The sequence below is a fragment of the Perca flavescens genome, chromosome 1 (genome assembly GCF_004354835.1).
Source record: "Perca flavescens isolate YP-PL-M2 chromosome 1, PFLA_1.0, whole genome shotgun sequence".
NCBI classification, from domain to species: domain Eukaryota; kingdom Metazoa; phylum Chordata; class Actinopteri; order Perciformes; family Percidae; genus Perca; species Perca flavescens.
In genome coordinates, this window is record NC_041331.1 from 35,135,928 (window position 1) to 35,163,381 (window position 27,454).

General features: G+C 40.9%; 1 protein-coding gene across 1 annotated transcript in view; it reads right to left on the bottom strand.

The window, feature by feature from the left end:
• Window positions 1-26,260, bottom strand: part of nkd1 (NKD inhibitor of WNT signaling pathway 1) — a 36,382-nt gene extending 10,122 nt beyond the window's left edge. Inside the window, exons 1-4 of the mRNA XM_028578708.1 lie at window positions 26,086-26,260; window positions 25,947-25,979; window positions 25,574-25,713; window positions 352-409 (exon numbers count right to left, since the gene is read on the bottom strand). Of these exons, the coding sequence (XP_028434509.1) occupies window positions 352-409; window positions 25,574-25,713; window positions 25,947-25,979; window positions 26,086-26,110 (256 nt within the window). The 5' untranslated portion in view covers window positions 26,111-26,260. The remainder of the gene's footprint in view (window positions 1-351; window positions 410-25,573; window positions 25,714-25,946; window positions 25,980-26,085) is intronic.
• Window positions 26,261-27,454: the final 1,194 nt, after the last annotated feature.

Here is a 27,454-nt window from a genome sequence, read left to right on the forward strand (position 1 = left end):
GGAGAGACTTTTTCCTCCCGGAGCTCTTAATCCAGGATCACATCACATTGGGGAAAAAACATGGAGGAATGGAGGCACTTTGCAGAGCACCACGGGGGGACGGGCGGATGAAAGATGAAGGAGGTGGAGAGGCGGGAGGGAAGGTAAAAGGGGACCTCATCAGCACATTGTTGGGGCTTAGAGAATGGGTGTGGAGCAGAAGGGAAAGGATGAACGACTGCAAAAAAGAGCCGCACGAGTACCTGGAGGGCTATTGCAAACAGTATTTTTTGTAGGTTTTCATTTTAATCAAAAATAAAGGAGACCAAAATCCTGGATCTGAGCTGATGTAGCCTTTGGTGATTGGCCTACCTTCTAAACGGTAGTGTTCATTGCCAATCCTCTCTGCACATGCTTCATCCATGGATTCCTAGAAAGAGAAAAAGACAGAACGAGAAACATAAGTCACTGATTCAAGTCATATAAAGGAGAAGTATCATATTTTTGTCACATAAAAACAAACATCTTTAACGGTGCAAATCCACAGCACAGTTTTCCAACACAGAGTGACATGCCCGAATCAAAATTACAGCGTATATATATCTATATATGAACAAAGTTTGACAACCGTACTCTGGCCTTAAACAGCAGCGGAAAGTTTAAGAGGATGGTAATTGCAGGACTGAAACCAACTGAGCATAAGACTGGCAGTCAGAATTCAGACTATTAAAGAAGTATCTAAATCGCCACTGCCAGCCCTGCAGGGAATTCTGAGAAAGAGGGCTGTTTCGGTGGCGGGCTATCGTTGCAGCAATGCGTTCAGAGGCTTGTTTTATCCCAGACTGTTTTCACCTGGGCCCCCACTGCTGTTAGCGCATGCCACAGAGGCTGGAGGGACATGTGATACCCCGGGCTTCACTATGGAAAAGTCGGGCTCAGGTATCCATGTGGCATTACAGTCATCTGTCCAAAAAAAACATTACTCACGGGCTGACAAACACATACTGTATTCATGCACACATCCGTACGCACATACTCCAACGGATACACACACACATTCAAAGACACACCCTTGCCATCATTTCAAAGCACCCAACCTAACCCAATTTCATTGCACACAACCATACTTCAAAAAAACATTCCTGACGGTTATTCATCAAAAACTAGATAAAGTGCACACAGACTCTGCTGAGACAGAACATATTAACACCATTCTTATCATAGGTGATGATTAACCTCAATTATAAATAATTAACTTCATACAATCCTTGGACATACAGTAAGTGTGGGAGCATTTGTGTTTATTGTGCACATGCTGGTGTGTTCATAGGGGTGTGTGTGTGTGTGTGTGTGTGTGTGTGTGTGTGTGTGTGTGTGTGTGTGTGTGTGTGTGTGTGTGTGTGTGTGTGTGTGTGTGTGTGTGTGTGTGTGTGTGTGTGTGTGTGTGTGTGTGTGTGTGTGTGTGTGTGTGTGTGTGTGTGTGTGTTTGTGTGTTTGTGTGTGTGTGCGTGCCAGAAGCAAGGCTGTGACAGCGTGAGTGGGGATTTCTGTGTAATCCAAAGAGGTAGAAGGACAGATGGAGTGATCCTACCCTCCTCAGACTAGTGCCGGCCGGGCCGCAGCGCTGTGGGTGGCCCCTGGAGGAGAATACAGCAAACCCCAGGACTAACTGGCTGGCAGACTGATAGGCTGATACCTCAAAGCAGGGACCCGGGATAAATCTATGTTTGTTGTTGGTATGAATGGGTCAACACACGTTCCGATCTGGCTTCCTGACCTGGCTGTTTCAATGGGGTCTGCTTTAGTTTCTAAGATGATTGCAGGACTACATTAGGGCTGTTATAAAATTCAGGCAAATGATAGACGCACTATAAACTTTGCTTGAACTGACAACTAGTGTACACAAATCTCAATAGCCCAATGTGTTTTTTACAAGGTAAACAAAGAGATAGATGATTGATTTCTCAAACGTATGTATGATTTCTATGACTGCATTCATTTCCCAGGAATAACCAATTTTGCACATTTGCCAGCTAAATTGACCATTTCATTTGCCAGTAATTATACAGAATGACATTACATAATTACTAGATAAAGTTCCTATAAGTATTATTTTGACATCTGTACTGCTATACACACACTCATCTTCTCAATCTCGCATTCCACCCAGGTCAAGAGGATGGTCACGAAGGAGGGTTGGTAGATGCGTGTTAATCCATTTGGATAGATCACAGACATGGCTGATCTGAATGGGGTGTTAGACTGTGGTAACGTTAACACTGGCCTCTGTTTCCACGAAGTCTCACAAAAGAAATCAACATTCCTCACACACAAAGACACATACATGCGCGCACACACACACACACACACACACACACACACACACAGAGAGATAGTATCTTGAATGTTTTTTTGATAAATGATCCAAAATTATTGAGGGGTTAACCAAGAACATGAGAAAAATGGGGGAAGAGGAATGTGCTAATTGGTTGTTGTCTGTGGTGATGGATGGGACCCGTATTATTAGTCCGCTCTGGGATTTGCTCTGGTTAGTGTAAAGAAAGAAAAAATGTTCCCCTTTTTTTACACACACACACACACACACACACACACACACACACAAACACACACACACACAAAATTGTCCTCTTATGGAAGTTCTCTGACCACTAAATAGAATTGCATATACCAGGAAGCAGTAAAAGAAGAATTTTCAAACTGGGGCCGAAAACCAATATTTTTCATCATTCCTTATATTATTTTCTTCGCCCTGTGACATATAAACTATTTCTTGGACAATTCTACTCGCAACCTGATTAGGAATGGTATGAAGTCTAAATAAGTTTTATAAAAAATAAATGTGCATATTGAGTCGTTTTCAGAGTCTGTGGTGATTAAGCAGTGGGGGGATAAAAATCGATTTACGATTTATGATTTTTTTTGTGACATTTTTTTAAATTGATTACACATTACATTGATACATCATATCTGTTTCTAGCAACACAGACTGAAAGTAGAAAATGCAGAAAACCCATGTTATGTATTTCTTTACAAATGGAAAAAAAAAAAGTCTCATTATATATAGTCTCTAGAAGTGTATTATTCAACTTTTGTTTTTGTTAAAAAAGGAAAAGAAAATCACAATACGATCAAATCACACCACTTCTAGAATCGCAATAAATGAAAATCACAATACAAATTGAATCTGCACCCATGTATCATGAAAGAATCGAATCGGGATAAAGGCATATCTTCCCTGCCCTAGTGGTGATACAGCTCTGAATCAAAGATTGCATCCAATTCCCCAGCTAATCACCTTGGCCGTGGCTGATCTGACATACTCATCTGATACAGCCTCTAAAGAGCACCCCCCAAGACTGACTGACCCGATGACACTACTACTTTCGAGCTTAGCTCTCTCAATTCTGGCTTTTGGAGTGATTGATAAGATTGTCCGCTGCCAAAAAATAACATGTAGGAGTTCTAAAAATAAAGCGTGTTTTCTTCTGAGTTTCCTGTGTTCCCACCAGCCAATTGGTCACAGGAACAATGAGGAAATGTCTTTGCCCAGCTCCAGAAAAGGGAGATTTTAAGGGCAGAGGTAACATTTCGGGCCACACTATTCAGACCTACAAGAAAGACCTTAATCTTCTCAACCCCACCAGTAACTTGAATGACACACTTAACAGTTCTGTCACTCCTACTTAGGAAGGATTGACAGAATTCCTGGTACTATCAAAAAGATGCCCTTCTCTTAAGCAAGACCCTAAAATCTCCATTCCTTGTTTGATGTAGTAATTTGTCAATAAGCTTTTTCAATATGTTTTGAAAAGGTTTTAAACTATTGTAATATAGCTTCAATATACCAAACTAAAGGCCGGATAATAATGCAAATTGGAAGACTGTTAAACAGATATCAAAAAGTACAGGACACATACATTGTTACATACTAAAGAAGAAGTGAACAGTAGTTGTAGTGACAGTCACAGTAGTAGTTACAGTAATTGCATGTTAAATCTGCTGGACAAGAAAGTAAGTTAGTTTGTTAAGCCACAGTGGATGAAAGCTTGAACTCACTCCCTTCAGTCTGATTTGAAATGAAAGGGCTCAAAGTGGATTTGCCCAAAAACTGCAATGCTAGTCATCCCCCTCCAAAGGGATTTCTCCACTAATGAGTAAAGACGAAGTTCAACTGATGCAACATTTGCAAACGGTTAGTGAATCTGAAAACCGGGTCTCATTAAATTCAAGCACACATGGTATGCATGCAAAATGATAATATTTGTATGTAAAACGGTAACCACAAAAGAGCCATCAATCTCTTTTGGTGCAGCAATGAGCCAATGATGGGTTTCTCTTGGGACCCTTGCTAATTCAAGGGTCAGAGGTCACTGTGGGAGTGCATTTCAGGCCAAAGGAGAGGCCACCCCAGTGGCTCAACCACAGCTGTCTGTAACAATTCCAAATTTTGCTGTACAATTAATTGTCTCAGAAATGATTGCGATTAACAATATAATTGTCTCTTTCAGTCAAATTAAAAAAATATTTATTTATTACGTTTTTAAACAAATTATAAACTGCAGGATACATCTTTTGGTTATATCGCTGTTATGTGACCCAGATAATGTAATAACACAGGTACACAGCCTATGAAGTAAACCACGCCTCTAAAACATATTTACAAACTGTATCCCACCTTGTCATTTTTGTTGCTATGAACATGTTTAGGGTCAAGTGCCAACAACTAGCATAGCTTTAGCCCCACAGTCTGACCAATAACTACTTATATAAATACAATTTGGCACATCTAAACAAAATCAACAATTACCGTCAAAAGCTATTAATTAGCATTAGTTAGCAATTAATTGCAGTTAAACAAAGAAATCCTGATTATGTAAAAATATTGACAATTAGACAATCATGTAATAATTGTTCCAGGCCTAACCACAGCTTAAACAATTAAACTGTGAGGTGGTAACCTTTAAAACAGACAATGTTGGTGCTATAAAATCAACATTATATGAAGGCATTGGTGATTAACCCAGCTATACTTTGGGTGTTGCAAAGTTTAAACATTTTGTAGCGGCTGGTCTCTGTATTCTGGGGTCCAATTTATAAAATCTACAGCAAGGTGTCACTTCCCAGCGTCTCTGCAGCATTCGATCAGAGGAGCTGGCCTCAGGACTAGGCTGGGTACCGAACTTCGATACTTTTAGGGACCAACCAAATTGCCTCCATAGCATTGTGTAGAAAATGCCTCGTCATTCATTACCAAGTTTCAATACCTAAGGAGTAAATCTCATCAGCGTCAGCGAACCAATAAGCATGCAAAATGCTTGTACCAAGATCTAGACGAGCTTGTGATTGGCTGTCTAACATTACACGTCGTAGAGGCAGGCAGGAAAAACTTGATGTTACGCACAGAGACGGGGCTCACGTGTGTGTGTGTTGTTGTATTTTTAGAGGCCCGACTATAGTGTGTGTCACAAGGGTGTAAAGGATTTGAACCTTAATGTGTAATGTTGTAATTTCTTTTTTTAAGGGATTTTATAAAAATCGTTCAGTGACCGGTTTTAAATACACAGTATCTGTACCGGTATTAAACATTTTTTAAAGATACCCAGCCCTATTTAACAAGCATTTTTCTATTGCAGCTGGGACTCGCTAAAAACTTTTTCCAGACATGATGTTAAATGTTCTGTGGAGATCACAGAATGAAGCATTCAGTTTTCAACAGCAGCCAGGTCCTTCAGAGCTTCTTCAGGGCTTTTAGGACAAGGGTTTGTATGGCCCCTGTGTGTTTTAAACTTGTTCAAGCCCCTCAAACACAAAGTAATTTATTGCTGGGCTATAACACAAACCACAGTGTGCCTGTCCCATTACAACATCCCATCACCATTACTAGCCGACCTGAAGGCCTGTTTGGTTTGGCCATAGGAACTATTTGGCAAACCTCATCAATGGCACACTTTATGAAAATGAATATGGATAAACCAAAGACGGATTAGCATATTTAAGAATAATAAAATGTACTGAACAACACTGTGTAAGTGTAAGTTTTATCTTTAAGAATGGTGACCACTCACACTACTCCCCTCAGTACTTTTTCCTTACTAATGAAAATGTCAGCTCTAAAACATAAGAGGGAGGCCTTTGGTTAATTAATATCAACTATAGCAAACTCATATTCAATTACAGTTCAGTTAAACTCCATTATAGTGTACCAATTAAAATAAGAGTAAATCAAGAGGGAGGATCACTTGAACGACAATACTTTAAGAACACTTTCATCTAAATGATTTTTATGCCTTTCATAAACTTTCAAAAAGGTATTTACCTCAACATTAGATCACAGAACAACATAGATAGCTGTTAAATTTAATATAGTTTACAGAATTAAACACCTCTACCAAAGATATGATAAGTGGGCATGAAATGTTACATGAACTAAAATAAATGTTATCCCAGTAACCAAAATGTATTGTAACTCACAACATTCAGTGTGGATGGAAAAGCAAAAGCCTCGACTTTCTGTCCACAGAGGCCCAGTCAGTCTGAGGCCACCTTCTAAAGGAAATTAATGAAAATGTCACATTGCTGTTAACACTGTAGTTCATTTTCATCTTGGCTCGCAAGTAGAATATGACAGCCCTGAAAAGGTAGCTAACCACACAGTCTTTAAAGCTCCATCTGTCAGCAGTTACATTTTTTTCATTTATTTTTAATGAATGTGATAATGTTAAATGACCCAACTAGTCCCTTGGATGCTAACCTTGATCGGGCATGAATATGAATAATGACATCACACTGAGTGTCTAATGTGGACTAATGTAGAGCAGGGTGTAGCTGAAAAGAGCAGTGCTCAGTTAGGCCCTGTTTACACGAATACGCTGGCTCGCGGGTGAAAACGACAAAATATTTTATCAGTTGTGCCTTTCGTTTAGACGGCGATGGTTTTTGGGGGCTTAAAAACGCAAAAAAGTGAAACCACCCTCCAGAGTGGAAATCTTAAAAACGCTCCACTGTCACGTTCCCATCTAAAGGGTAAAAACGCACTGTGCGAGTGTGTGTGCCGTGTGTGTGTCTGTGCCGTGTGTGCATTGTTTGGAGCAATAACTCCACCTCCTCGTCTGTCCAGACTAAATTGTAAGCTTTTGTTGTTTGCTTCGCTTCACACTACCACCTAGCCGCCTGGTGTGCGTACTACATCGACTTTCACACACTTTTGCATCGCCATATGCACGCAGATTTTCCCACCAAAACGCTAGCCTAAACGTGGAATTAAAAGTGAGAACGCAACGCCACTTTTGCGTTTTCTCTTTGGATCGCTTCCGTCTAAACATAGCCTTAGACTACCCTGAAATAATCAAGGTTAAAAATGATTGAAAAGAGCTTTTGCCATTTAATTTTGCATTCATGGGTCCTATTGTATGGTGATGGGAGAGCAAGAGAGAAAGTGAAAAAGACAGTAAGCACATGCTGGCACAGAACCGACTTGGTGAGCAAAGGCAGAGAGTTGCCTTTAGCATCATCCTTACTCTGGCACTGCAGACACTGACCCACTGGGCCAATTTCTTTCCTGCTGCGAGTGTGTGTTTGAAAGCAAAAGGGTACATTAAAGTGCAAATAATATGTACTTGTATGTGATTGTAGGAAAGTCCCACAAGGCCTCTTGGTCTCTATGCTGTCTGCCTCCACGACCCACCACACAGGCTGACAATTTATGCGGCCAACGACAGATCCCCCTGATCGCGCGCCAGAGCTCAGTGGAGGCAGGCCTCTACAGCAATGGCAGCGCTACTGGCACTCCATCAAAACCCAGGAAAAATCTCATTAGGACTGCACCTGGGTGCCTCCTGCTCTGTCCCCCACCCATCGCAAGAAAACACCTTCAAGATTGCAACGTTTGGAGCAGCGGTGCCGACATGAAGTGGGGAGCGACACACATGAAAGGCCATTTAGCCAAGTGGGCGAGATAGAGTGACAGAGAAAAAGAAGAATGTGGGAATCGCGGCAGTGCTTGTCCAAGTACGTGTCTGCTTCCCCTGGGCCTTTCAAACGGGAGACGACCGCAGTCGCTGAAACTCAAATAAACGATTGAGGTATAGTAGACTACGGGTAGCATCATACTATTCAACAGAACAAAAGACATGTGATACCTAGCTGTCCTTGTACCAGGTATGTTAGTATACAAAACACTTAACTTGTCATCATGTCTTTGTACTTCGTCTCATAAAGTTAGTGCACTTGGCAAAATAAAATAGTTTTGACTCATTCCGTCTAGCCTGGACAGCAGCCATTAGCTAAAATTTATGAATTACTAATGGAGAAAACAGAAAAAATCTCTAGTGCACACGCAGCCCCAATGTTGAAAACTGAGAAGAGAAACAACAACAAAAAAACTCTTATTAGTTTTAGAGCTGCAAATTAGCTTATAGGTGTAGTGTTACTCACAGAGGACCTCAAGAGAGGAAATACCCATCCCTCTCCACACTCCCAAAGAGTAAACTGAGATACACCGGAGGCAGTTTCAAAGGACCGAGCACAACTCTTGGAATCTGGAGCAGTGCCTATCCTGCAATGCGTGGTACGTGTGGTGCTGCTGCAGGAGGGGAAAAAAAAACCAGAAGAAACTAAACGGACCACCAGTCATCATCAGAAAGCAGTTGAAACCTGGGTCCAGTTTTTTGCAGTTATTTTCGCTGGAGTGCTCCTCACCTTCCAGCAGCATTAAACAACCTCATTCAAAGCCCCAAGTAGCAGTAAAACATGACGCCCAGAGATGGAGCCAAGATAGAGAGTGTTGATGTGAGGTAGTGAAGCGTCGCACTGCCTCTGAGTGAGGCTTCAAAGGGGATCAGTTTTCACACATGAAATAAAGATCTCAGATAATCATATAGCATAGCAAAGCTGACGCGAGACAGTCCCATTTAAGGAGGGAGGGGAGACAAGACCAATTTTCACACAACACCTACAGACTGAGAGCCGTGGCAAATTAATGTCTCTGCATTTCTCTCCAGCCAAACAAGATACATCTGTTTTTGTCTTTTTCTAAGAGACTATCAGGGTCACCATCACATGATGCATTGAGGTAGTTTCTTGAATTTGTTCCAATAGAACAGATGCTTGGGTCTTCTAAAATGTCAGAGCTTTACAACAAACCAAATGAATGCATAAAACTGATCTCATGAGCGGTCTGCAGTGCCAAGAGGAAGTATATCTGTTTCACAATGCAATTTTATGGCTTTGATAAGAAATGCAATGGCTTCCCAGAGGTCACCAACTGTAAATCGTTTCAGTTTGAGCCCTTCACATTCACCATTAACAAAACATAAGCGATCTGGTGGATGTTTCTAATCTGAAGCACTTTCCAGTACATTTAGCGAACGTGAAAAATAGTATACAGTTGAGCAGCATTAGTTACAATGCGAAAAAAAAAATCAGGGGTTTCATCAGATGGGAAAATTGTCATCAAGTGGCTAAAACCCCTCGACTTTAAAACGACATGTAGGCCCCAAGTGACCACTAAAGCTTTTTCTTCTACATCTTAACCACTTTATTTGCCTTGATTTTTCATCATCTCTAGAGAAAGAAAAATACTTGACTTTAGTGGACAACAAACTGGATAAATAATTGCACAAGTAAGTCCTTCAACTCTGCTGACTAAAGATGCCTAACGTGTAATTTGACGTCTCAGAGGAAACATCAAAGACAGACACCTTCTCTCCAGACTCTGCGGCCCCATGCCTGACACCCCTCAGTCACGGCACACCCACTTCTCTCACTGCACCCCAGGAAGGAAATTATAGTCACAGAGTTGGGATCCATCACCAGGCAGGTTGGAGGAAGCTGTTCTATGATTAAAGTGTGCATGGTCAGCAACACCAAGACTGGAGGGGTTTGTGGAGGCAGCACATGCCAGAGGGCTTACCGTGTTAACTCTAGTTCATAACACAGGTCATGCAGACACACACACACACACACACACACACACACACAGCCCTGCATACGGAGGAGGTGCAGTTGTGTGTGTAATGTGTGAGCATGCGTGTCAGCGGTGTAAATTCATGTGGATGTGTGAATTTGTGCACACGGGTTTGCTAAATGTATCTGTTTTTTTACAGGACCCACAAGTGCAGTGATTTGATGCATTCCTTTTGTTGATCGATAGTGCACAGCCACCAGTCATCTCTCCACGTCAGATTAACATTGCAAACACTGCTGGTCACATTACCTCACCCACATCAAAGGCCGCCTCCTGAAAGGCTCAATGGAATATTAGATGTACAGCCTTCATCGCTCCACTTCAGAAACATGCTGATCTGAAATAATCCCCCTCCCTCTCTCCCTTTTTGTGTTTTATGTGTGAAGTTGGCCAACACTTTAATGACCCATTTACAAAACTTTTACACCTGCAAAGATAAGCTTTTACAACTCAGCCAGCCCCTCAGGCACTAAACCCTACCTGTTACACAAGGTAACAGCCTTTATTAGCTTTTGAAAAATATGTAACCACAGCAATTAACATTTATCATACTGTTTATCAAAGCTTACCTCAGAGAGGAGGCGAGGGAGAGGATACAAGGTGTCAAGATCAAGAGTCTAACTGCATGATCACCCCTCCAGCAATTTAGAGACACCAAAAGCTGAGAGTGCCTTGATTTTCTACAAGAAGGAAAACATTGGGCCTCAATCACAAATATTCTCTTAGTTTCTTTTAAATTTGTTTGTAAAAATTGAAAAAGACAACACTACCTGTGATGAACAACATTTTGAGTTGCTGAGTTGGCTGTAGCTGAACTTCCCACAAACACTGCTCATATAACAACCAGTCACACACAGGCATTAAGGTAACGTGAGTAGACAACGCGAGCAAAGCCACTTCTGTTTTTATCCTCAAGTTTCCTTGGGAATCTGAGCTAGAGGTGAATCCTTAAAACCCCAGCCAATGAACTCCACTTTGGGGCCTTGCATTCCCAAGAGGAAGCTATGGTTTGGAAGAGAATGGAGACAGCCTGTCGCTTGGCCTTGATTTACAGGTGGTCTCCGCCTGCCAAGAGTAACAAATCACAACATTATGGCCCTCTGAATTCAGAGTAAGGCTCAGTTAAAAAAGAATGAGAAAAAGAGAAGAGAGGGAGTCTTATGCAAAATGGCACACCTCATCTCCAAAAGCTTGTGCGGTTAGTTTAGCAATGGTATATCTCACCCTTCATGAAGGAAATTTGTTTGCTCTGGAACCTTTAACTTCTTTGGCAAAAAAGACAGAGCAGTCCTGCTGAGGTGACATGAGCTTACAGAGTGTGTGCGTGTGTGTCAATCATTATTGCAAAAAATAGGAGGGATTATACATTTAAGAAAACTGGTTGGCAACATGCCTGCTTCCATGCATATGTGTTCCTTGCAAGTGTGCTACACTGTGTCTAGAGGGTCTTAGTAATTAGTCAAAGTGCTCTTTGAGGAGAGACAGTCCTTCAGTCGTCTGGGTGGCTTCAGACGCCAGTCTTGAGTGCTGCAAAGTGTGGGAGGAACAAGTTTTTAGCCAGGAAGTCTACCTCGAGGGCAGCAAGAAAGTGACAGGCACTTAAACCTTTAACCACAGCCAAATGAGAAACAACACCTCTGTGACTTGTCATGTCAGTAGCTACAAGAAAATAATAAAATAGGACATATTCATGCAGAGATCCTGGATGTTGGTGAAAAGATAGCATTATCTAAACAATTTTGTCCTCTTGTAAGTTCCCACAGAGAGAAGACAGTAGATTTAGACAAGTTCATAATCTTTTTTAATAAAAGACATTAAGTTTAGAATCAAGTAAAGTTTTCTCTTTAATATGGTTTTTAGCATCTGACCCAGCCAGGACATGTTAGATTACAAGCTGGAATGCACAAAATAGATCATGTTTTTGCTCATATCTGATCTACTGCATCAGTTATGCAAGTTGCCAGAGTTGCACTGCGAGTGCAATTTTGCCGTCTGGATGTGATCCAGCGACTACGCACACACAGTGAGAAAAACAACAACCATAGATTAGGAGATGTCATAAAAGCTCAAATTTATCATCAGAGCTCTACAATTCTACCTAATGACAGTTGCCTGTAACATCTATAACAACAGCCCTTCTCTTATTTCATTCAAAAGCCAGATACTAAAACCTTGTCACTGCAATCAACCACCAAGCTCCATGTGGTAGGTGGCAGTTATGAAAACCTCTGACGTGTGCATGTTGACGTAACTGACCTCAACACCAAGGTGGCCATTCTTCCTCTCTGCCTATTCACACACATACAGTATCCATACACTAACACACACAAGCATATTCACAACACACGTGCACACACACACACACACACACACACACACACACACACACACACACACACACACACACACACACACACACTTTGGAGCAGACATCCTGCCGGCCACAAGCCGCTACCTCTAAACATCCCTCACATCTCTCACATCTGACCTTTTAACTGTGGACCTAAAATCTCTGTAATTACAGTGTTTCAATTTTGCAAGTAAACATAGCAGCAGAAATAGACACTTCAACTACTATATACAAGTGTGCTGGTGCCAGGGGCTGGTTTCTATTCATAGCTGACTGGAATTAGTGGCTTGTGTCACTGCTCACCATAATGAACTTGCAGCAGAGTAAGTTACTCAGTTGCAAACTACTACCAAATTCTACTACTGATGCTCATACACACATTAACAAACAAAGAAGAAAATATATTTAAGAAAATATTTAGAAAATACAAAAAAATACACACAAACCAGAAACCAGGAAACAATATTTATGTAAACACTAGGGCACATCACTTTTAGTATGTACGTGTCTTGAATTTAAATAAAACAATCATATCATCAGCATACAGGAAGCAGCAATGATATGGAGCACCATTTATAACTAATGAAAAGTTCAACGTTATATCCACAACAGTAAATCCCAGCAGAGAGAGCGGAAACAAATGTAACATCATGTGACATTGTTGTAGCCTCTGAATAAGACGAACGTTTACAAAAAGTAAGGTAAAAGACTAGGATATGGTGGGGATACATTGTATGCTAAAACACAGACAAACACTGTTAAATACAAGCCTATGTCCAAGCAGAAACCTTCAAGGATGCTGTTTTTTCAAACTTGAGCAAGAAATTGAGTGGGGGGAGTTGGTTTGACGGACAGGGCAAATGGCCCTGGGTTGGTCTGCTTCATTGAGAGTCTACAGGGTGATGTCCTCTTTAGGTTGCAGCACCTGCGGAGCATAAACAAACCACGAGAGGACAGCTTTCCTTTCAGCAGGACCACTCCTCTGTTTAGCTTTCCTTCCACCAAAAACATCCCCTAACAGACAACCCAGACCTCCTCCAGCCCTGGCGCCACAGGAAGAGCAGAAGAGCCCTGAAACCTTTGTCTGTGGGAGGCACAATGCTCTCCCAACTCTGTTTACCTAAACCCACTTCCTCCATTCGCTGTACTTCAGGTCACCAAAGCTCTCACACGAGAAGGATAAATACAACAGCAGGGCTCATGGAAGCTGTGGAGTCCCATCACTGGCTTTTCCCTTCGACCAGTTTGTAAGAAAAACAAGTGGAAGGGAATCACGCTGGGACTCTGCGTCTGTTAGCAGTGATAAATGGATTCACATATTAGGGTAAACAAATGGGAAATGTGCCTGTGTGCTTCATGGAACATGAGTGTGCATGCACGATCCTGTGCATGTGCGCACTCTCATGAGAGCTTGATAGCAGTTTTATGCAGATGTTCATCGCGTCCTATTTGAGAGCCACTTTGAGTGCTCAGTCAAATTATTCAGCACTTACTGCACGGGCCAGAGCGCAACTCGCAGGGGAACATGATAAACAAACAACAGAGAATTATTCAGGGTTTAAACACTTAAACACCCACTTCAGCAGAGCCTTTTAAGTGGTTGATTAAAATGGACAGAGGAGCTCAGTGTCACCACAGGAGCCCCAGCAGTCACCTAGACCAAGACCCAGACCATGCGCGCGCACGCACGCACACACACACACACGCACACACACACACACACCTGTCAATCCCCACCTATAACAGAGTATTCTTATAATCAGAACTTTATTTCGAATTTTTTTGGGGTACACAAGCACCAACGATTTTTGTTATTTCTGAATATAACTTTCAAAGGTCTGAGTAAAAATGTAGTTTAAAGTACAGACTACATTAAAGTCATCTATCATATGAAAAACTATAACTCAATCAACTATGACCACTGATTTCTAATCCTCAGCACTTCTCCCTTTTTTTCATTCTGACATGCCATAGCAGGAAAAGCACAGGTGTAATCAATAGCATTAATTGCTGCATTCCATTTAGGTAAGTTAATTTTTGGCTCACTGTACTGGCTTACTGGGACACTTAATGGAACTGAGCCATCGTTATTGTTATAAGATGCACCTGTGCTGCAAGTCAAAATGCCTACAGTGAGTAAAATAGGTTTATTTTGCACTGTTGCACATATTATTGGGCATGTTTTATAGATGTTTACATTTACCAATGCGTAGTTTCAGTTTAACGAAAGACCTTATCCTCTGTGAAGTTTGCTAGCATAAAAAAGCATGATACCTAACGTGGTCTCTCATATTTAATTTTATGATGGATATTTTGGGTCGGGAATGTGGCTGAAATCCCATATAAGTTATATATATATATATATATATATATATATATATATATATATATATAAAATTAAAAAAAAAATAATCTTTCAAAGGATTTATATAAAAAGATAAGTGCCTCATTGTAAAAGTCTTAGATCTACTATACTGGCTACATGAAACTTGCCATTATCGATCAACTAAAATATTCAACAAGTAATTGCTCTCCTTTCTACCTTAATATTTAAGGGTCAAAGGTGGAAAGGAACACTTCCCTAAAGCTTTTCAAAATGCATTAGCATGTCTAAGGCATACACACACATCAAAGGTTAAAGATATATGTTAGCATTACGGTACAGATGATGTCAGTTAAACAAACTCTAGATTCAGACGGAGTATCTGCTCAGTATCACACTATTTATACTATACACTAGGCACATGCTTATCAATTGAAAGACATTTCAACCTGAGGTCAGTAGGACTCAATTTCCAAAACAAAGAAGAACTAAATAGTTAAACAAACATCCTATTTCTTAGAATTGTGAAATAAATGCCACCCTCAAGTGTGGAACAAAACCCTCCAGCCTGAATGTATTTGTGAAAGGGTGGTGAAAGACACTTTGATCAACAGCTATCTGTTGCTCCAAACTGAGCATATATTTGGGGAAACAAAGCACAATCTCAGCTGCTAATCCTCCGAGATTTAGAGCACATTCCCCCAGAATCCTTTGATCTCTGGAGTGCATACGGACAGCTGACTCCAGACATACTGCACGTGCATTAACAGATTTGCACATACATGAGCGCCATTTCACTCATACCATTAAGATGCCAAATGCATAGTTAAATTTCTACTGACACCAATAAGTGACAGCTGATCGTTGCTTTTACAATCTTTAAACATGTTATGGTACTTGTTTAAGACTACAGACATCTCTCCAACTAGACTGAACACATTTGATCCCGCATTTCTTAACAAAATCAGAAAATGGTATGTGATGTATAATGTTTATTCTGAAATAGAGACGGAGAAGAGATGCTTTCGCACAAAAAAAAAGAAGAAAAGTGGATAAACCTGATGAAATGTTTACATGCCACTAGGGCTTAACCTTACTCTAAACCACTGTCAGTCTTTCACAGAAAACCTTTCCAGAAGGCACCATTCACAGAAACCGAGAGGTATCCGCTCAGCTTTGTCACACAGGAGAATCTCCTCCAGCTTTTAGTAATCTATGTGACATACAATGCCGGATGTGACATTAACGCCACCTGTATGTCCTCGAACCTCCCAGTCCCCCAGCTACGCTGACGTCAGCCCAAAACTTCCACTGCATCTTCTCATGGGAAAATCAAAAGAAATCACAGAGCCCCTCTATGGCCAGGTGCTACCCCTCCTCCCCATAGGCTAAGGCTTTTCTTCTCTTTAGAGTGTGGCTCCAAACTTTTCTCCCAGCCTCTTCAAAGACCAACAACAGGCCCTTGGTCCCTTGGGAGCACAGAGGGGGTAGAGCCCGGTGGGAGAGGGGCATACGTCACACAGCACGCACAAGAGGCCAGCCGGTGGGAAAAGAAAACGCACAGGGACAGGACAGAAAGAAGGAGTGAAAGAGGAAGAGGAGTCTGCATTTGAAAGGTGCTTTCAGCTTCTAGACAAGGGCCCTTGCTTTGTGAAAACGACAAGGAGAGAAAAAGCACAACAGCAGAAGCGAAAGACGAAGGGGGCGCAAAACCTGCCATGTCTTTTATCAGACTTGGAGGCTGAGGGAATGTGTTTAAAAGCTTTAGGCCTACTTCCAAAAAACCTTTCTACTTTCAAAAACAAAATCAAAGGCCTGGCAGCCAACTGCGAGACAAGGGGGTTGGGGGCAGAAGTTTCACTGGGATTCACTTTTGAGTTGCATTCTGTCGTTAGACGTACCTTTGCTTTTTGTCTACGCTTCCATACAAGTTGATTGAAGCTCAGTTTAAAAAAAAAAAAAAATTTAAATTTTTGAATTGTAAGAGCAGCAGCTTGGGAAGACTGGAGGTGGCTTTTACTACACAGAGGGTAGGGCTTCACCGCAGAGGAGGAGCCATCAGTGTCACTACAAACACCTCCCTTCATGGCCCACTTCAAATGCAGTCTCATTTCATCAGCCACAACCAACACAAGGCCACAGGGTAAACGCAAGAAACAGATGGAGGCAGGGGAGGGAGGAGGAGACGGGAGAACCAGAAGTGGGGGAGGGGAATTTTGAGATAACAAAGGGATAACTTTGGGAGGAATAACCATTAAAATTAGGGATGTGCCTAACGAATAATTTCCCTGACGTTTAAACCAGTCGACTAGTCTAAAAGTAAGCAAACACTTAAAGGAACACGCCGACTTATTGGGAATTTAGCTTATTCGCCGTAACCCCCAGAGTTAGACAAGTCGATACATACCCTTCTCATCTCCGTGCGTGCTCTAAGGCTGTCTGACGGCTCCAGCGGCATCAGGCCAGCACAGAACATGCAGGTGACTGGTTCCAGTAATCCTACTGCTCCCAATAAGTGACAAAATAACGCCAACATGTTCCTATTTACATGTTGTGATTTATAGAGTCACAGCGTGTACAAAAACAACGTAACATGAGACACAGCAGTCTTCTAACTGTAAACAAACCGGGAACTATATTCTCAGGCGGAAGAATATAGTACTTGGGCGGAGTGATATGCTCGCAGCAAGCCTGTCTGAGAATATAGTTCCAGGTTTGTTTACTGTTAGAAGATGGCTGTGTCTCATGTTACGTTGTTTTTTGTACACGCTGTGACTATACAAATCACAACATGTAAATAGGAACATGTTGGCGTTATTTTGTCACTTTTGTCACAATTGGGAGCAGTAGGCTAGTTGGAACCAGTTACCTGCAGGATCTGTGCTGGGCTAAGCTAATGCTGGAGCCGTCAGGCAGCGTTACAGCACACACGGAGATGAGAAGGGTATGTATCGACTTGTCTTACTCTGGGGGTTACGGTGAATAAGCTAAATTCCCAATAAGTCGGCGTGTTCCTTTAAAATAGGGCTGTGTATTGGCAAGAATTTGGCGATACGATACGTATCACGATACATGGGTCACGATACAATATACTGCAATACATTGCGATACTGTGCGTAAGGCGATATATTGGGATTTTTTTTAAGTATAATTTTAGAAAAACTAATATTAAAAAAAAAGACATGATGTTCATTAAAGTCAAAGAAGTTTTCTTTAGGTGAACAATTTAGTACACAGAAAATCAAACTGCCAATTTGGGATTGTGGTTCACAGGTTTTTAGTGAGCAAATGTTTATATGCTACAGTAGGCCAAAGTTCAGCCATAGCTACGTTGTTAGCTTCACTGCTAGGCACTGTTAGGCAAGGACACTAGTGGTGTGTCTCAGCATAGCCATCTAGCGGTAAGGGGTTTAAACACAACATAAACGTGAACCACTGTCTTACATGAATATTTTTTAACCTTAAAAAAAAAAAAATATATATATATATAAAAATCTTTTTTTAAAAAAAAAAACAATATTGCCTTTTTGAAAATCAATACAGTATTGCAAAATAGAATATCGCGATACTCAAGTATATCAATTTTTTCTTACAACCCTACTTAGAAAACAGTCAAAATTGAGCACAATTAAATCTAAATTGATCAGGCGGCGGTTCAAAATTAGCCTGCACAAACTTGATGTGTGGTGTAACTGACGAAACACCAGGGAGCACCATGGTCTAAGACATGGTTTGGCATCACTTATACCATTAAATTCTTGCCGTGCAAGTTGGATTCTCTGAGCTACCTGGCGTAAGCCCGCTTCATTGATTCTTAGCAACCTAGGTCGATAGCTTTAGTGTGTAGCATATGTGCTAGCTAGCTAGTGAGCTAGTTTCAGTGTGCTGCTGGCCAATCCAGTGTAACAGGAGAGAACCAGACTGACTGCTGAACCCAGCCGCTATTCCGGAATAAGGAGGTGGTGGCAGGCGGTGAACGCGACCGGGTGGAAGTAAGTCAGGAAAGGCTGATGAGTTCAGATCAGAGCGGAGAGATGCCGCTGCTGCAGGAGGAAGCTGATCCCAGACAGAAGAAGCTGGGGAGCAAGGGAGGGTGGTCAGGCGGCATGGTCACCTAATAATAATCTTTAATCTCTATTTTTGTAAATTGACCCAACTAGTATTTATGGTGCCAACTAGGGAGGGAAGCAACGTTTAATCAACTAATTGTGCACATCCCTTGTTAAAATGGTTTTGTTTTTAATTACTCTTGACACAAAACACAATTTTCTAATTTAAACTTTTCTTTCATCTGATGCCAAGAGAAGCAACATAATAAACCGACCAACAGAAATTTGAACTTCTAACTCATAAGTCGTGAGAACCATATCAATGCCTATGTCAGCGACAGAATTCTGCAGGGTGCACATAACATATCAGATTCATGGGTAGGTGCAGACACCATGCTGTACACAGGGGAGAAAGTGTGCCAAGGCTCACATGTCCGGGATCTCATGTGTTGTGACCCACGGATCCACCTGCCCACACCACTCACTCACTGTCTGCCAATCTCACACAAACATCTGACTGCAGAACTCATGAATGGGTCTAGAGTCTTTACAGCATTCAAATCTCAAGTTCATCTTTATGTCTCAATCTATCAGTGCGTACTCAACCAATTTCACTTTAAAACCATTAATAAAGACAAAATGCTAATATGAGCAGCACTTCAAGATAATGACTTGTATGAAACCGGCATTGTTCCTACAGGGAATATGGTTTGGAAAAGATCAGATCAAAAGAATTCCAAGTGTGGACTCCCTACTGTTGACACCCGACGACCCACATTCTCCGGGACCCTGGTTCAGCTGGGAGGGGGGGCTCCAAGAAAAGCAGCTATAAATAACTATCTCAACAGGTACTCTATACAATATAGACAGCTTTAAAGCTAAGAGAGTTGACTGAGGTTATACACATTCTCTCGCTTAAGAGAGCTAAGCTTCTGTTTTAATCCGAAAACACTGTGGGGTTGAGTTTTTAAACTTTTTTTTTTCAGAGCGTTAAGACTAGGGTTGAAAAGATTCCTCGAGTAACTCGAATAATTTGATTACTAAAACTCTTCGATGCAAAATGATTTGCCTCGAAGCTTTGTTAAATTAATGTTACCAACGTTGTATCGCTCACAGTGTTTCCGCACGGAGGATTATTACTGTCACACACCGAGCTGACGCCGCTGACGACCCGACACACGCCATGAAGACTGATTACAAAATGAAGAAAGAGGGCAAGGGGCTAAGAGAAGAGACAGAAAGTGTCCAAAGTTTGGAATCAGTTCAAACGTAATTAAAATGAAAACTCTGTACAGTGTGTCTACTGCAAAATCGAACTAGCCTACCACAATAATAGCACAACATCAATGCTTCAGCACCGAGTCTAACTTAATCATCAGTCATATGGATGATGAAACTACACCAAACACAGCAACTACCTGTTGACTATCCCTTTGGAAAAACAGCTGATTGTTGCGCACCATTTTCTCTCACTCTCTCACTCTTCACGGAGAAACAGCTGATCAACGATCTACTAGCATAAGTGTAACAGAGCTTTGTGACATTGTAATCAAATATATAAATGAAAATAGGTTATATATAACTTAAATATACTTATAAGCCTATATACAGATCAGTCTCAGGTTGAAACTTGTAGTTCTGAAAGTTAAGTTGCACAACTTAAGGTAATGTTTATGTATGGTTAATGTATGCCTTAGTTTGAGGTTGTTATTGCATTTCAGAAAATGTTTTCTTTACAAACAATGTAATATGGCACTTAAATGCACTTAATATGTTTAGTTTTTTGAGAAATTACATTGTAAGCAATGTAGACAATAACATTTTTGCTTTTTCCGAAAATTAAACCAAACTATTGTATATTATTGCTCTATGAGACCTAATATATAAATAATTCAAGATTTTGATCATTTATAATCTTTAGAGTATACTTTTGAAGTAAATGACTTTCACATGTGGCATTTAATCCATAAATGTGAAAGCATAGGGACCTCATAACATTTGTGTATCACTTCTTCAATAGCTCTAACGTGAACCAAAGCAGCTAAATTTACAAATAAAACATCAGTTAATCTAAGAAATAAATGTTGTAATCATAATATGTAGCATAATGCTAACAGCACACATACCAAATGTAAAGAGTACCAGTATAAAGTTAGATGTTTTTAGGCTTTAGGAAAGCTCCTGACAGCTACTACTTTTTTGCACAGGCCAACGGTATTGAAGCACACATAAACTGTCGTATCTCATTGATGATCAGATTGATGATTACATTTTACATTAAAGTGCAGTAAAAAAAAGTGCTGGTACAGAGATGTAGAAAGTCTTCCCTTAGCAGCGCAGATGATCAAGACACTAGCAGCATAACTATCAAATACAGAATAAGCAGCCTGTGCAAGAACATATAACATTTTTTGATGTCCTTATTTTGCAATCAAACACTACTCTGCAGTAGTGCACCATGGTGAGAGGAAAAAATGGCTAATGTATCCACAATTATCATGCCATGTCAGCATAGAATCAACATGGAATTGTCCCATTTAGAAATCCAAGTCTAAATTCCAAAGACCTAGATTGTTGTATTGTTGCAATCTCAAAAGCTTCATGTGTGAACAATGATTCTTCTACCATCTATGTGTTGATCATTCAAACCAGAACTCTATAAATGTGTAGAAATATGTTCTATAACATCAAAATAAAGCAAGAAGCAAACAAATGTTTTAAATTTGAAAACTAAATATGAAAGATTTTGGATTCACTTTATAAATCATTAGTGCTGTCAAATAAAAATATATTTAAAAAAATATTTAATCCAAAATTGATCGCATTAATGTCATAGTTAACTCGCAATTAATCACACATTTTTATCTATTCTAAATGTCCCTTGATTTCTTTTTGTCCCATTATTTTTTCTCATTTAATGCTCTTATCAACATGGAGAAGTGGATCGGTTTGCTTTGTGCTTTTGTCGCCTGGCTTTGACGAGGGGGCGGAGAATTCAGCATCAGCTGTGTGCCTGGTCATCAAGTGGTATTTCAGACTGGACGTGCTGCGATGATAGCTCAGTTCACAACGACAAAACACACACATCACTTTGGTCTTGTCAATGGAACCATTTGGCAACTTTTTTAAAGTAAACTTACCATTCAAAATCTTATTGGCATCCATTTCGGCGTCACGCACTCGCCATCCACTCAAAACGTAACGTTAGTCTACTACTCTTTGGCCGGCTCACATGCCCAAACAAGTGTGTGCGGCGTGCCTGTTGTTTTGTTTCCGGTTTAGCTAGATCCGGTGTGGTGTTGTAGTTTTTCTAATATTACTAGTTGTTGCAACAGCATGTGAAAAAAACTACAAAGTTTGCTAGGCCAAAAAGAACGTTAATCCCGCGATAAAAATAAATTGACGCCGTTAAAATGGGTTTGCGTTAACGCCGTTAATAACGCGTTTAACTGACAGCTCTATAAATCGCAAAACAAAAAGGGGAATCACCCAAATACATATTGATGATGGAAACACCTTTCTTCTTTTATTCATTTTTCCTCGGAGGTATAAAAGCCATCTGGAACACAGACTTGATTTTTTTTTTATACAAACTGAGCTCCACTAACTCCAAATTTTTCAAAAACATCTAACCCTTTCAGCAGAGGCTCCTGTTCCATTCTGGGCCAACACTTCCACCACCACTGTTGTAGGGAAAAGCAGCACATGGATATTTCCAGGAACAAATTAGTGAATGTTTGTTTTTGTGGTAATAATGTATGGTAATTGCATGGTAATAATGTGGATTTAAATGCTTTAATTGCCCAAAGCGGATGAAGCCCACTCAACACATAGGCCAACCATGTAAATGGCATGGCTTTTCTGCTGCAACAGCGTCCACATGCTCTACAAAATAAATATAGTTTCAGGTGTTTCTCATGGAGCCAATCTCCAAAGAATGGCCCGGAGCCGCAGAGCCCGAAGTGAGTGAGGTGCTGTTACTATATATGAAGACGTTTATTGCAGCTTTGTGCACATGTCAGGATTAGCAACTTTGACACCATGTGGGTGCAACAGTAAAGCCAGTTCCACCCTCCAAACTCATGTACTGCACTCAATAGCTTGCACATCACACCTAATTGACATTCATAATGACCACTACCTCTCTTATCACTAAAGCCTATTTCACACATAGTTCCCAGTAAATTACTGGGATAACCTTTCAGGCACCACTGGTGATTTTTTTTTTACTATTCACACATGCACAACATTCAGGAAGGGTTCCATCTTGCGCCTTTTAACACATGCCATGGCAATGCCAGAATAGATAGAGCAAGCGTCAGTCCGGCAGATGGCTGTAATGCACACTTATGGATGCCAACTGCCATAAAACTCAACAGAAGAAGAAGATGGGGCGAGGCCGAATATACGTGTATGCGGTGGAAGGTGTCTGTTATTATTTTCAGGAACATTGCAGGCGAGGGGCTGTTTTTGTCCGATGTTCTCATATTGCTTGTTAGTTATCATATCACCCGTGAATGCACTACCGTAAATGCGGAACCATAAAGAAGTTTCAAATATGTAATCAGTGGAGTCTTGTGATTGGTTCGCTCGCCCCATGTGAAAGCCTCTTTCGTCAGACGGACGTAACCCTTTACTTGCTTGTCCCTGCAATGTTACTGCTTTCATTCACAACACAGCCGTACCGGCATTTTCCCTGAAATGTTACATGGGTGTTACACTTGAAGTGAGAAATTAGTGGTACAGATTTCCCTGAATATAGATCCCTGCTCTCAGTTTTTATTTTTTTTAACATTTATTTATCCAGGTAAGTCGATTGAGAACAACTTCTCATTTGCAACGACGACCTGTCACATTCACACAGTTACACATTTATACCTGGAAGCTGCACAGTCTGATCTGCTGGCCACTGAGCAGCTCCACTGGAGTGGTTGGGGTTAAGGGCCTTGCTCAAGGGCACCTCAGTGGTGTTAATGAGTGAGGTACAAGTGCTGCTCTTTCACTTTCCCCACCCAGATTTTATCCTGCCAGTCTGGGGATTGAACCGGCCAAAGCTCGCTTCCGTAACGCCTAGGGCACCTGTGCCCATTCACACATGACATTTCAGGAATAGACTGCATGTGTGAAAGGGGCTTGACCCACTATGAAACCTCATGGCTGCCCTTCAGGCAAAGCAAAGCTATCAAAAACACCTAGCCACCCAAGACTAAACAATGGTGGACTTTGGACCTGACTTGGGCAGGAATTAGTAGATATTTCTGTTGCCTAAAACTTCCTCAAATGTGATACTTGCCTTCTTCTCACCAGCATGGAAATAAATTCTCATACCAACGTTTTTTTTTTTTAAGAATCCAACCCAGCATGTGCAGTTGTGTCTTGCTTGCATGGTAATCACTTTAAATGCATGGTATAACATGACCTTTACACGAGAACTGCTGCATGCTGTATGAGTAAAAGTCATAAAAAGCAAATGAGAGGGAAAGAGAAAGGAAAATAAGATTGGCTGTTAAATGCAACAAGCAGCTACATGCTAATTATGACAGGTTTCAAGTATTTTAAAAGGAAGATCATGCTACAAAACATCACAACAGAATCTTACAATAGGTGCTCTAATGTGTTAAAATGTAAGAGATCCTGGATTCTGGGCTGTATTTAATGGATAGATGCATTTCTGCTCAAATTGTCAGGATCGTGGGTGGAGGAACTGATTTTCCTTTTTTTTTTTTTTTTTTTTTTGATGGGCTCCAATTCCTCAAACATGCTGCCTTTGAGGACGGCCTCACAAACCAAAGAGGCTTAAGGCTCCTGTGAAGCAATTCCAAAGGATTTCCCCACTTGACAACAACAGCACAGTGTTTACGGCAATGCCAAAATACAAAACAAGCATGACCTCCAACATTTCTCCCCAGTCTTTACAATCCACACTTGTCACCAGACTGTCACACTGCAATGCTTTCAACTCAGGCTTGATCTATTGTTCCCTAAAAAAAAAAAAACCTTGGATCAGTGCATAGGATGGTATTAACATGTGTTATACCTACATGAGTGGATGCGCAGTCTGCCAAAGGGGTGATAACATTTATTTTGTCACAGTGAAACAGAAAAACAAAAAAAGGTAAAGCTAGGTGTTCAAGAGTGTCACCTCGTGTTTTTGCAGCTATGGCTGAATTTTCAACTTAAAGTACATTGATGACAAATCAAATTTCACAGTCTGAAATCAGCAACATCTAGCTCACTCTGTGCAGGCAATATAGAAGAAGAAGACGACGTCCCTTTATTCATCCCGCAAGGGGAAATTCACATTTTTCATTACACAGGCCTGAAAACACACACACACACACACACACACACACACACACACACACACACAGGACCTATACATGATAGAGAGATGTCAGAGTGAGGACACATGGATGAGCGCCCCAAGCAGTTGGAGGTTCGGTGCTTTGCTCAAGCCTTGCACCTTGGCAGTGCCCACAAGTTGAACTGGCAGCTCTCCAGCTACCAGTCCACACTCCGTACAGGGACTTGAACCAACTCCCTAATTGACTGAGCTACCATCACCAAAATTGAGGACTGGTCTGGGATATGAATAGATATCTACCCTCACCGCCATTATTAAAAGTTTGAGAAAGTTTGTCAAGACTTTGAGTAGGCTACATTAGAAGAGTTAAGTCTTGGGCAAAAATACGTAGGTTAGTCATAAGGTGGACAGTGAAATGTAGCCTCATTAAGGTGAAAAGCCTTGAAGCACGAAAAACCACCGCGAAATCCTCGTCCAAAATTATTTGAAATGCGCACAGGCACCGCGAGGAAACGATTTAACAAGCTTCTATTAGGATACCTCAACATAAATACTAGAACCTCGTGGACAAAGTCGTACTCACCCGTGTAGTCAAACCGCAGTTGTTCTTGTGCTGACAGTCCTGTTGCTCGAGGCGAGAGCTCGTGCAATAGTATTTCTGCTTCACGAGCCAGTCGTCGATTCCCTTTCTCGCCAAACAGGCATTGACTACAAAACTGTCGCCTGAAACAAAGAAGCGTATTATTATTATTGCAGCTACAAGCTATATTTCCCCGCGCTGCTACACTCATGTTTTCCATAAGTGGTCAATTTTCAAAGAGTCAGACTCTTCGCTGTAAACGCTCTACTCTAATGAGCTCAGAGCCGACTCTGAAAATTGTTCTGCAGTTCAAAAAACTGACCGAAATATGAGACTTTATCATTTACGAATACGATAGGAAAATAAGCGCTCTTACCTTCTGGACTCTCCCTCGGTTTACAAATAGCGGCTTGAGAGAAAAGAAAGTCAGAAGACAATGAATAGTGTTAGTCGAAAAGTATCGCAGCAGCAGAAGAACCAGAGATGCGATTTATCTCAGAATTAAGGAACCTTACCATGTTTCGAGTGCAGTTTACCCATTTCTATGCATCGAGTTGGAGTTGAAAACCATCAGAAAATATAATCCAGAGGGGGGGGGGGAGAAACTATGGTATCCAGACAGAGGAGCGTTCGTAGAGACCGAGATCAGCGGACTGCGCTCAGGTTGCTACAGGACCGTACGACTGGAGAGCCAAACTAGCCTTTGATCCAGAGCGCCGCCGCTGACAAGACACACACACACAGGACAATATACGACATCCTGTCAGCGCTTTCAGAATAAAAGACTCGCTGTAATTGATTAGACACTGGCTTCACACAATAATTATTAGCAAAACGGAAAATACGGATGAGATGTGGCCAACTAACTGCTGGGTTTTAAAAAGAAAATAATACTTAATAGCATTTAATACGGCATTAGCTTTGACAACCCTTTAAGTGTATTGCCTACATGAAACTTGAAAAACAAACGTTGTTCACGGTACCTTTTTTGTTGTTGAAAATTGCAACTTTTCATGTAGCCTACTGAAAAACCTTGGCTGCAAACCGTCGACTTTTATCGCTTGAACTAAATGCTTAGAAACAACCCCACAGCAGCCCATGTCTTGTCAATATCGTATTTTTATTATGAAAATTAGTGAAATAACTTCTGGTGTCAGTTGACTTTTTCTGCCTGACTTGACGCAGCTCGCTCAGCTGTCTCTTCAAAGCAAAGCGCAGGTCACGCGTCAAGAAAACCATCATTTCAATAGCCGAGAGATGAGGATTTACACTTACACCTCACCCCATACTGCAAGCACTAAACTTACCAGTAAGATATAAAAAGTTTGCCTCAGTGCAGTGACACTGATGATTTGACTGATGCAAAAAAAGTGATCTTTTATTATATTTGTTTTCTCTGATTCATTAAAAAGGAAGACCAATTTTGTGGATTCATAATGTGTTTCCTTGATCATTTACGCCCCAAGGAATCTTAATTGCACAGTAGTGTTAAATATGAAAATAGTATATAGACTACAAATAATATAGCTTTTTTTTAATAGTTTTTATAGTGTAATGTGTTTTCAAATCTCAAACACTCCAATCACCCAAGAATAAAAAGTGAAAAGTGTCCTTGATGTACTGTACTGTGTTTAGGTTTTATAATATAACTGCACGTTTCACATTACAGTGCATCAAATTAGTGCAAATCATGGAAAACCGTACGCGAGAGTAGCAATGAGACAGCAACACATTAGCATCAAACATGTTTTCTGAGGGCTGTATGGTGCAGGTTGATAGTAGTGCTTACGATAATAGGGTGTTTTTTTGTGTTATCAATCAAGTTGCAAAAAACATGCCATGTTTTTCAAGTGCTGGATGTCTAATTTTAGATTAGAACTCTTC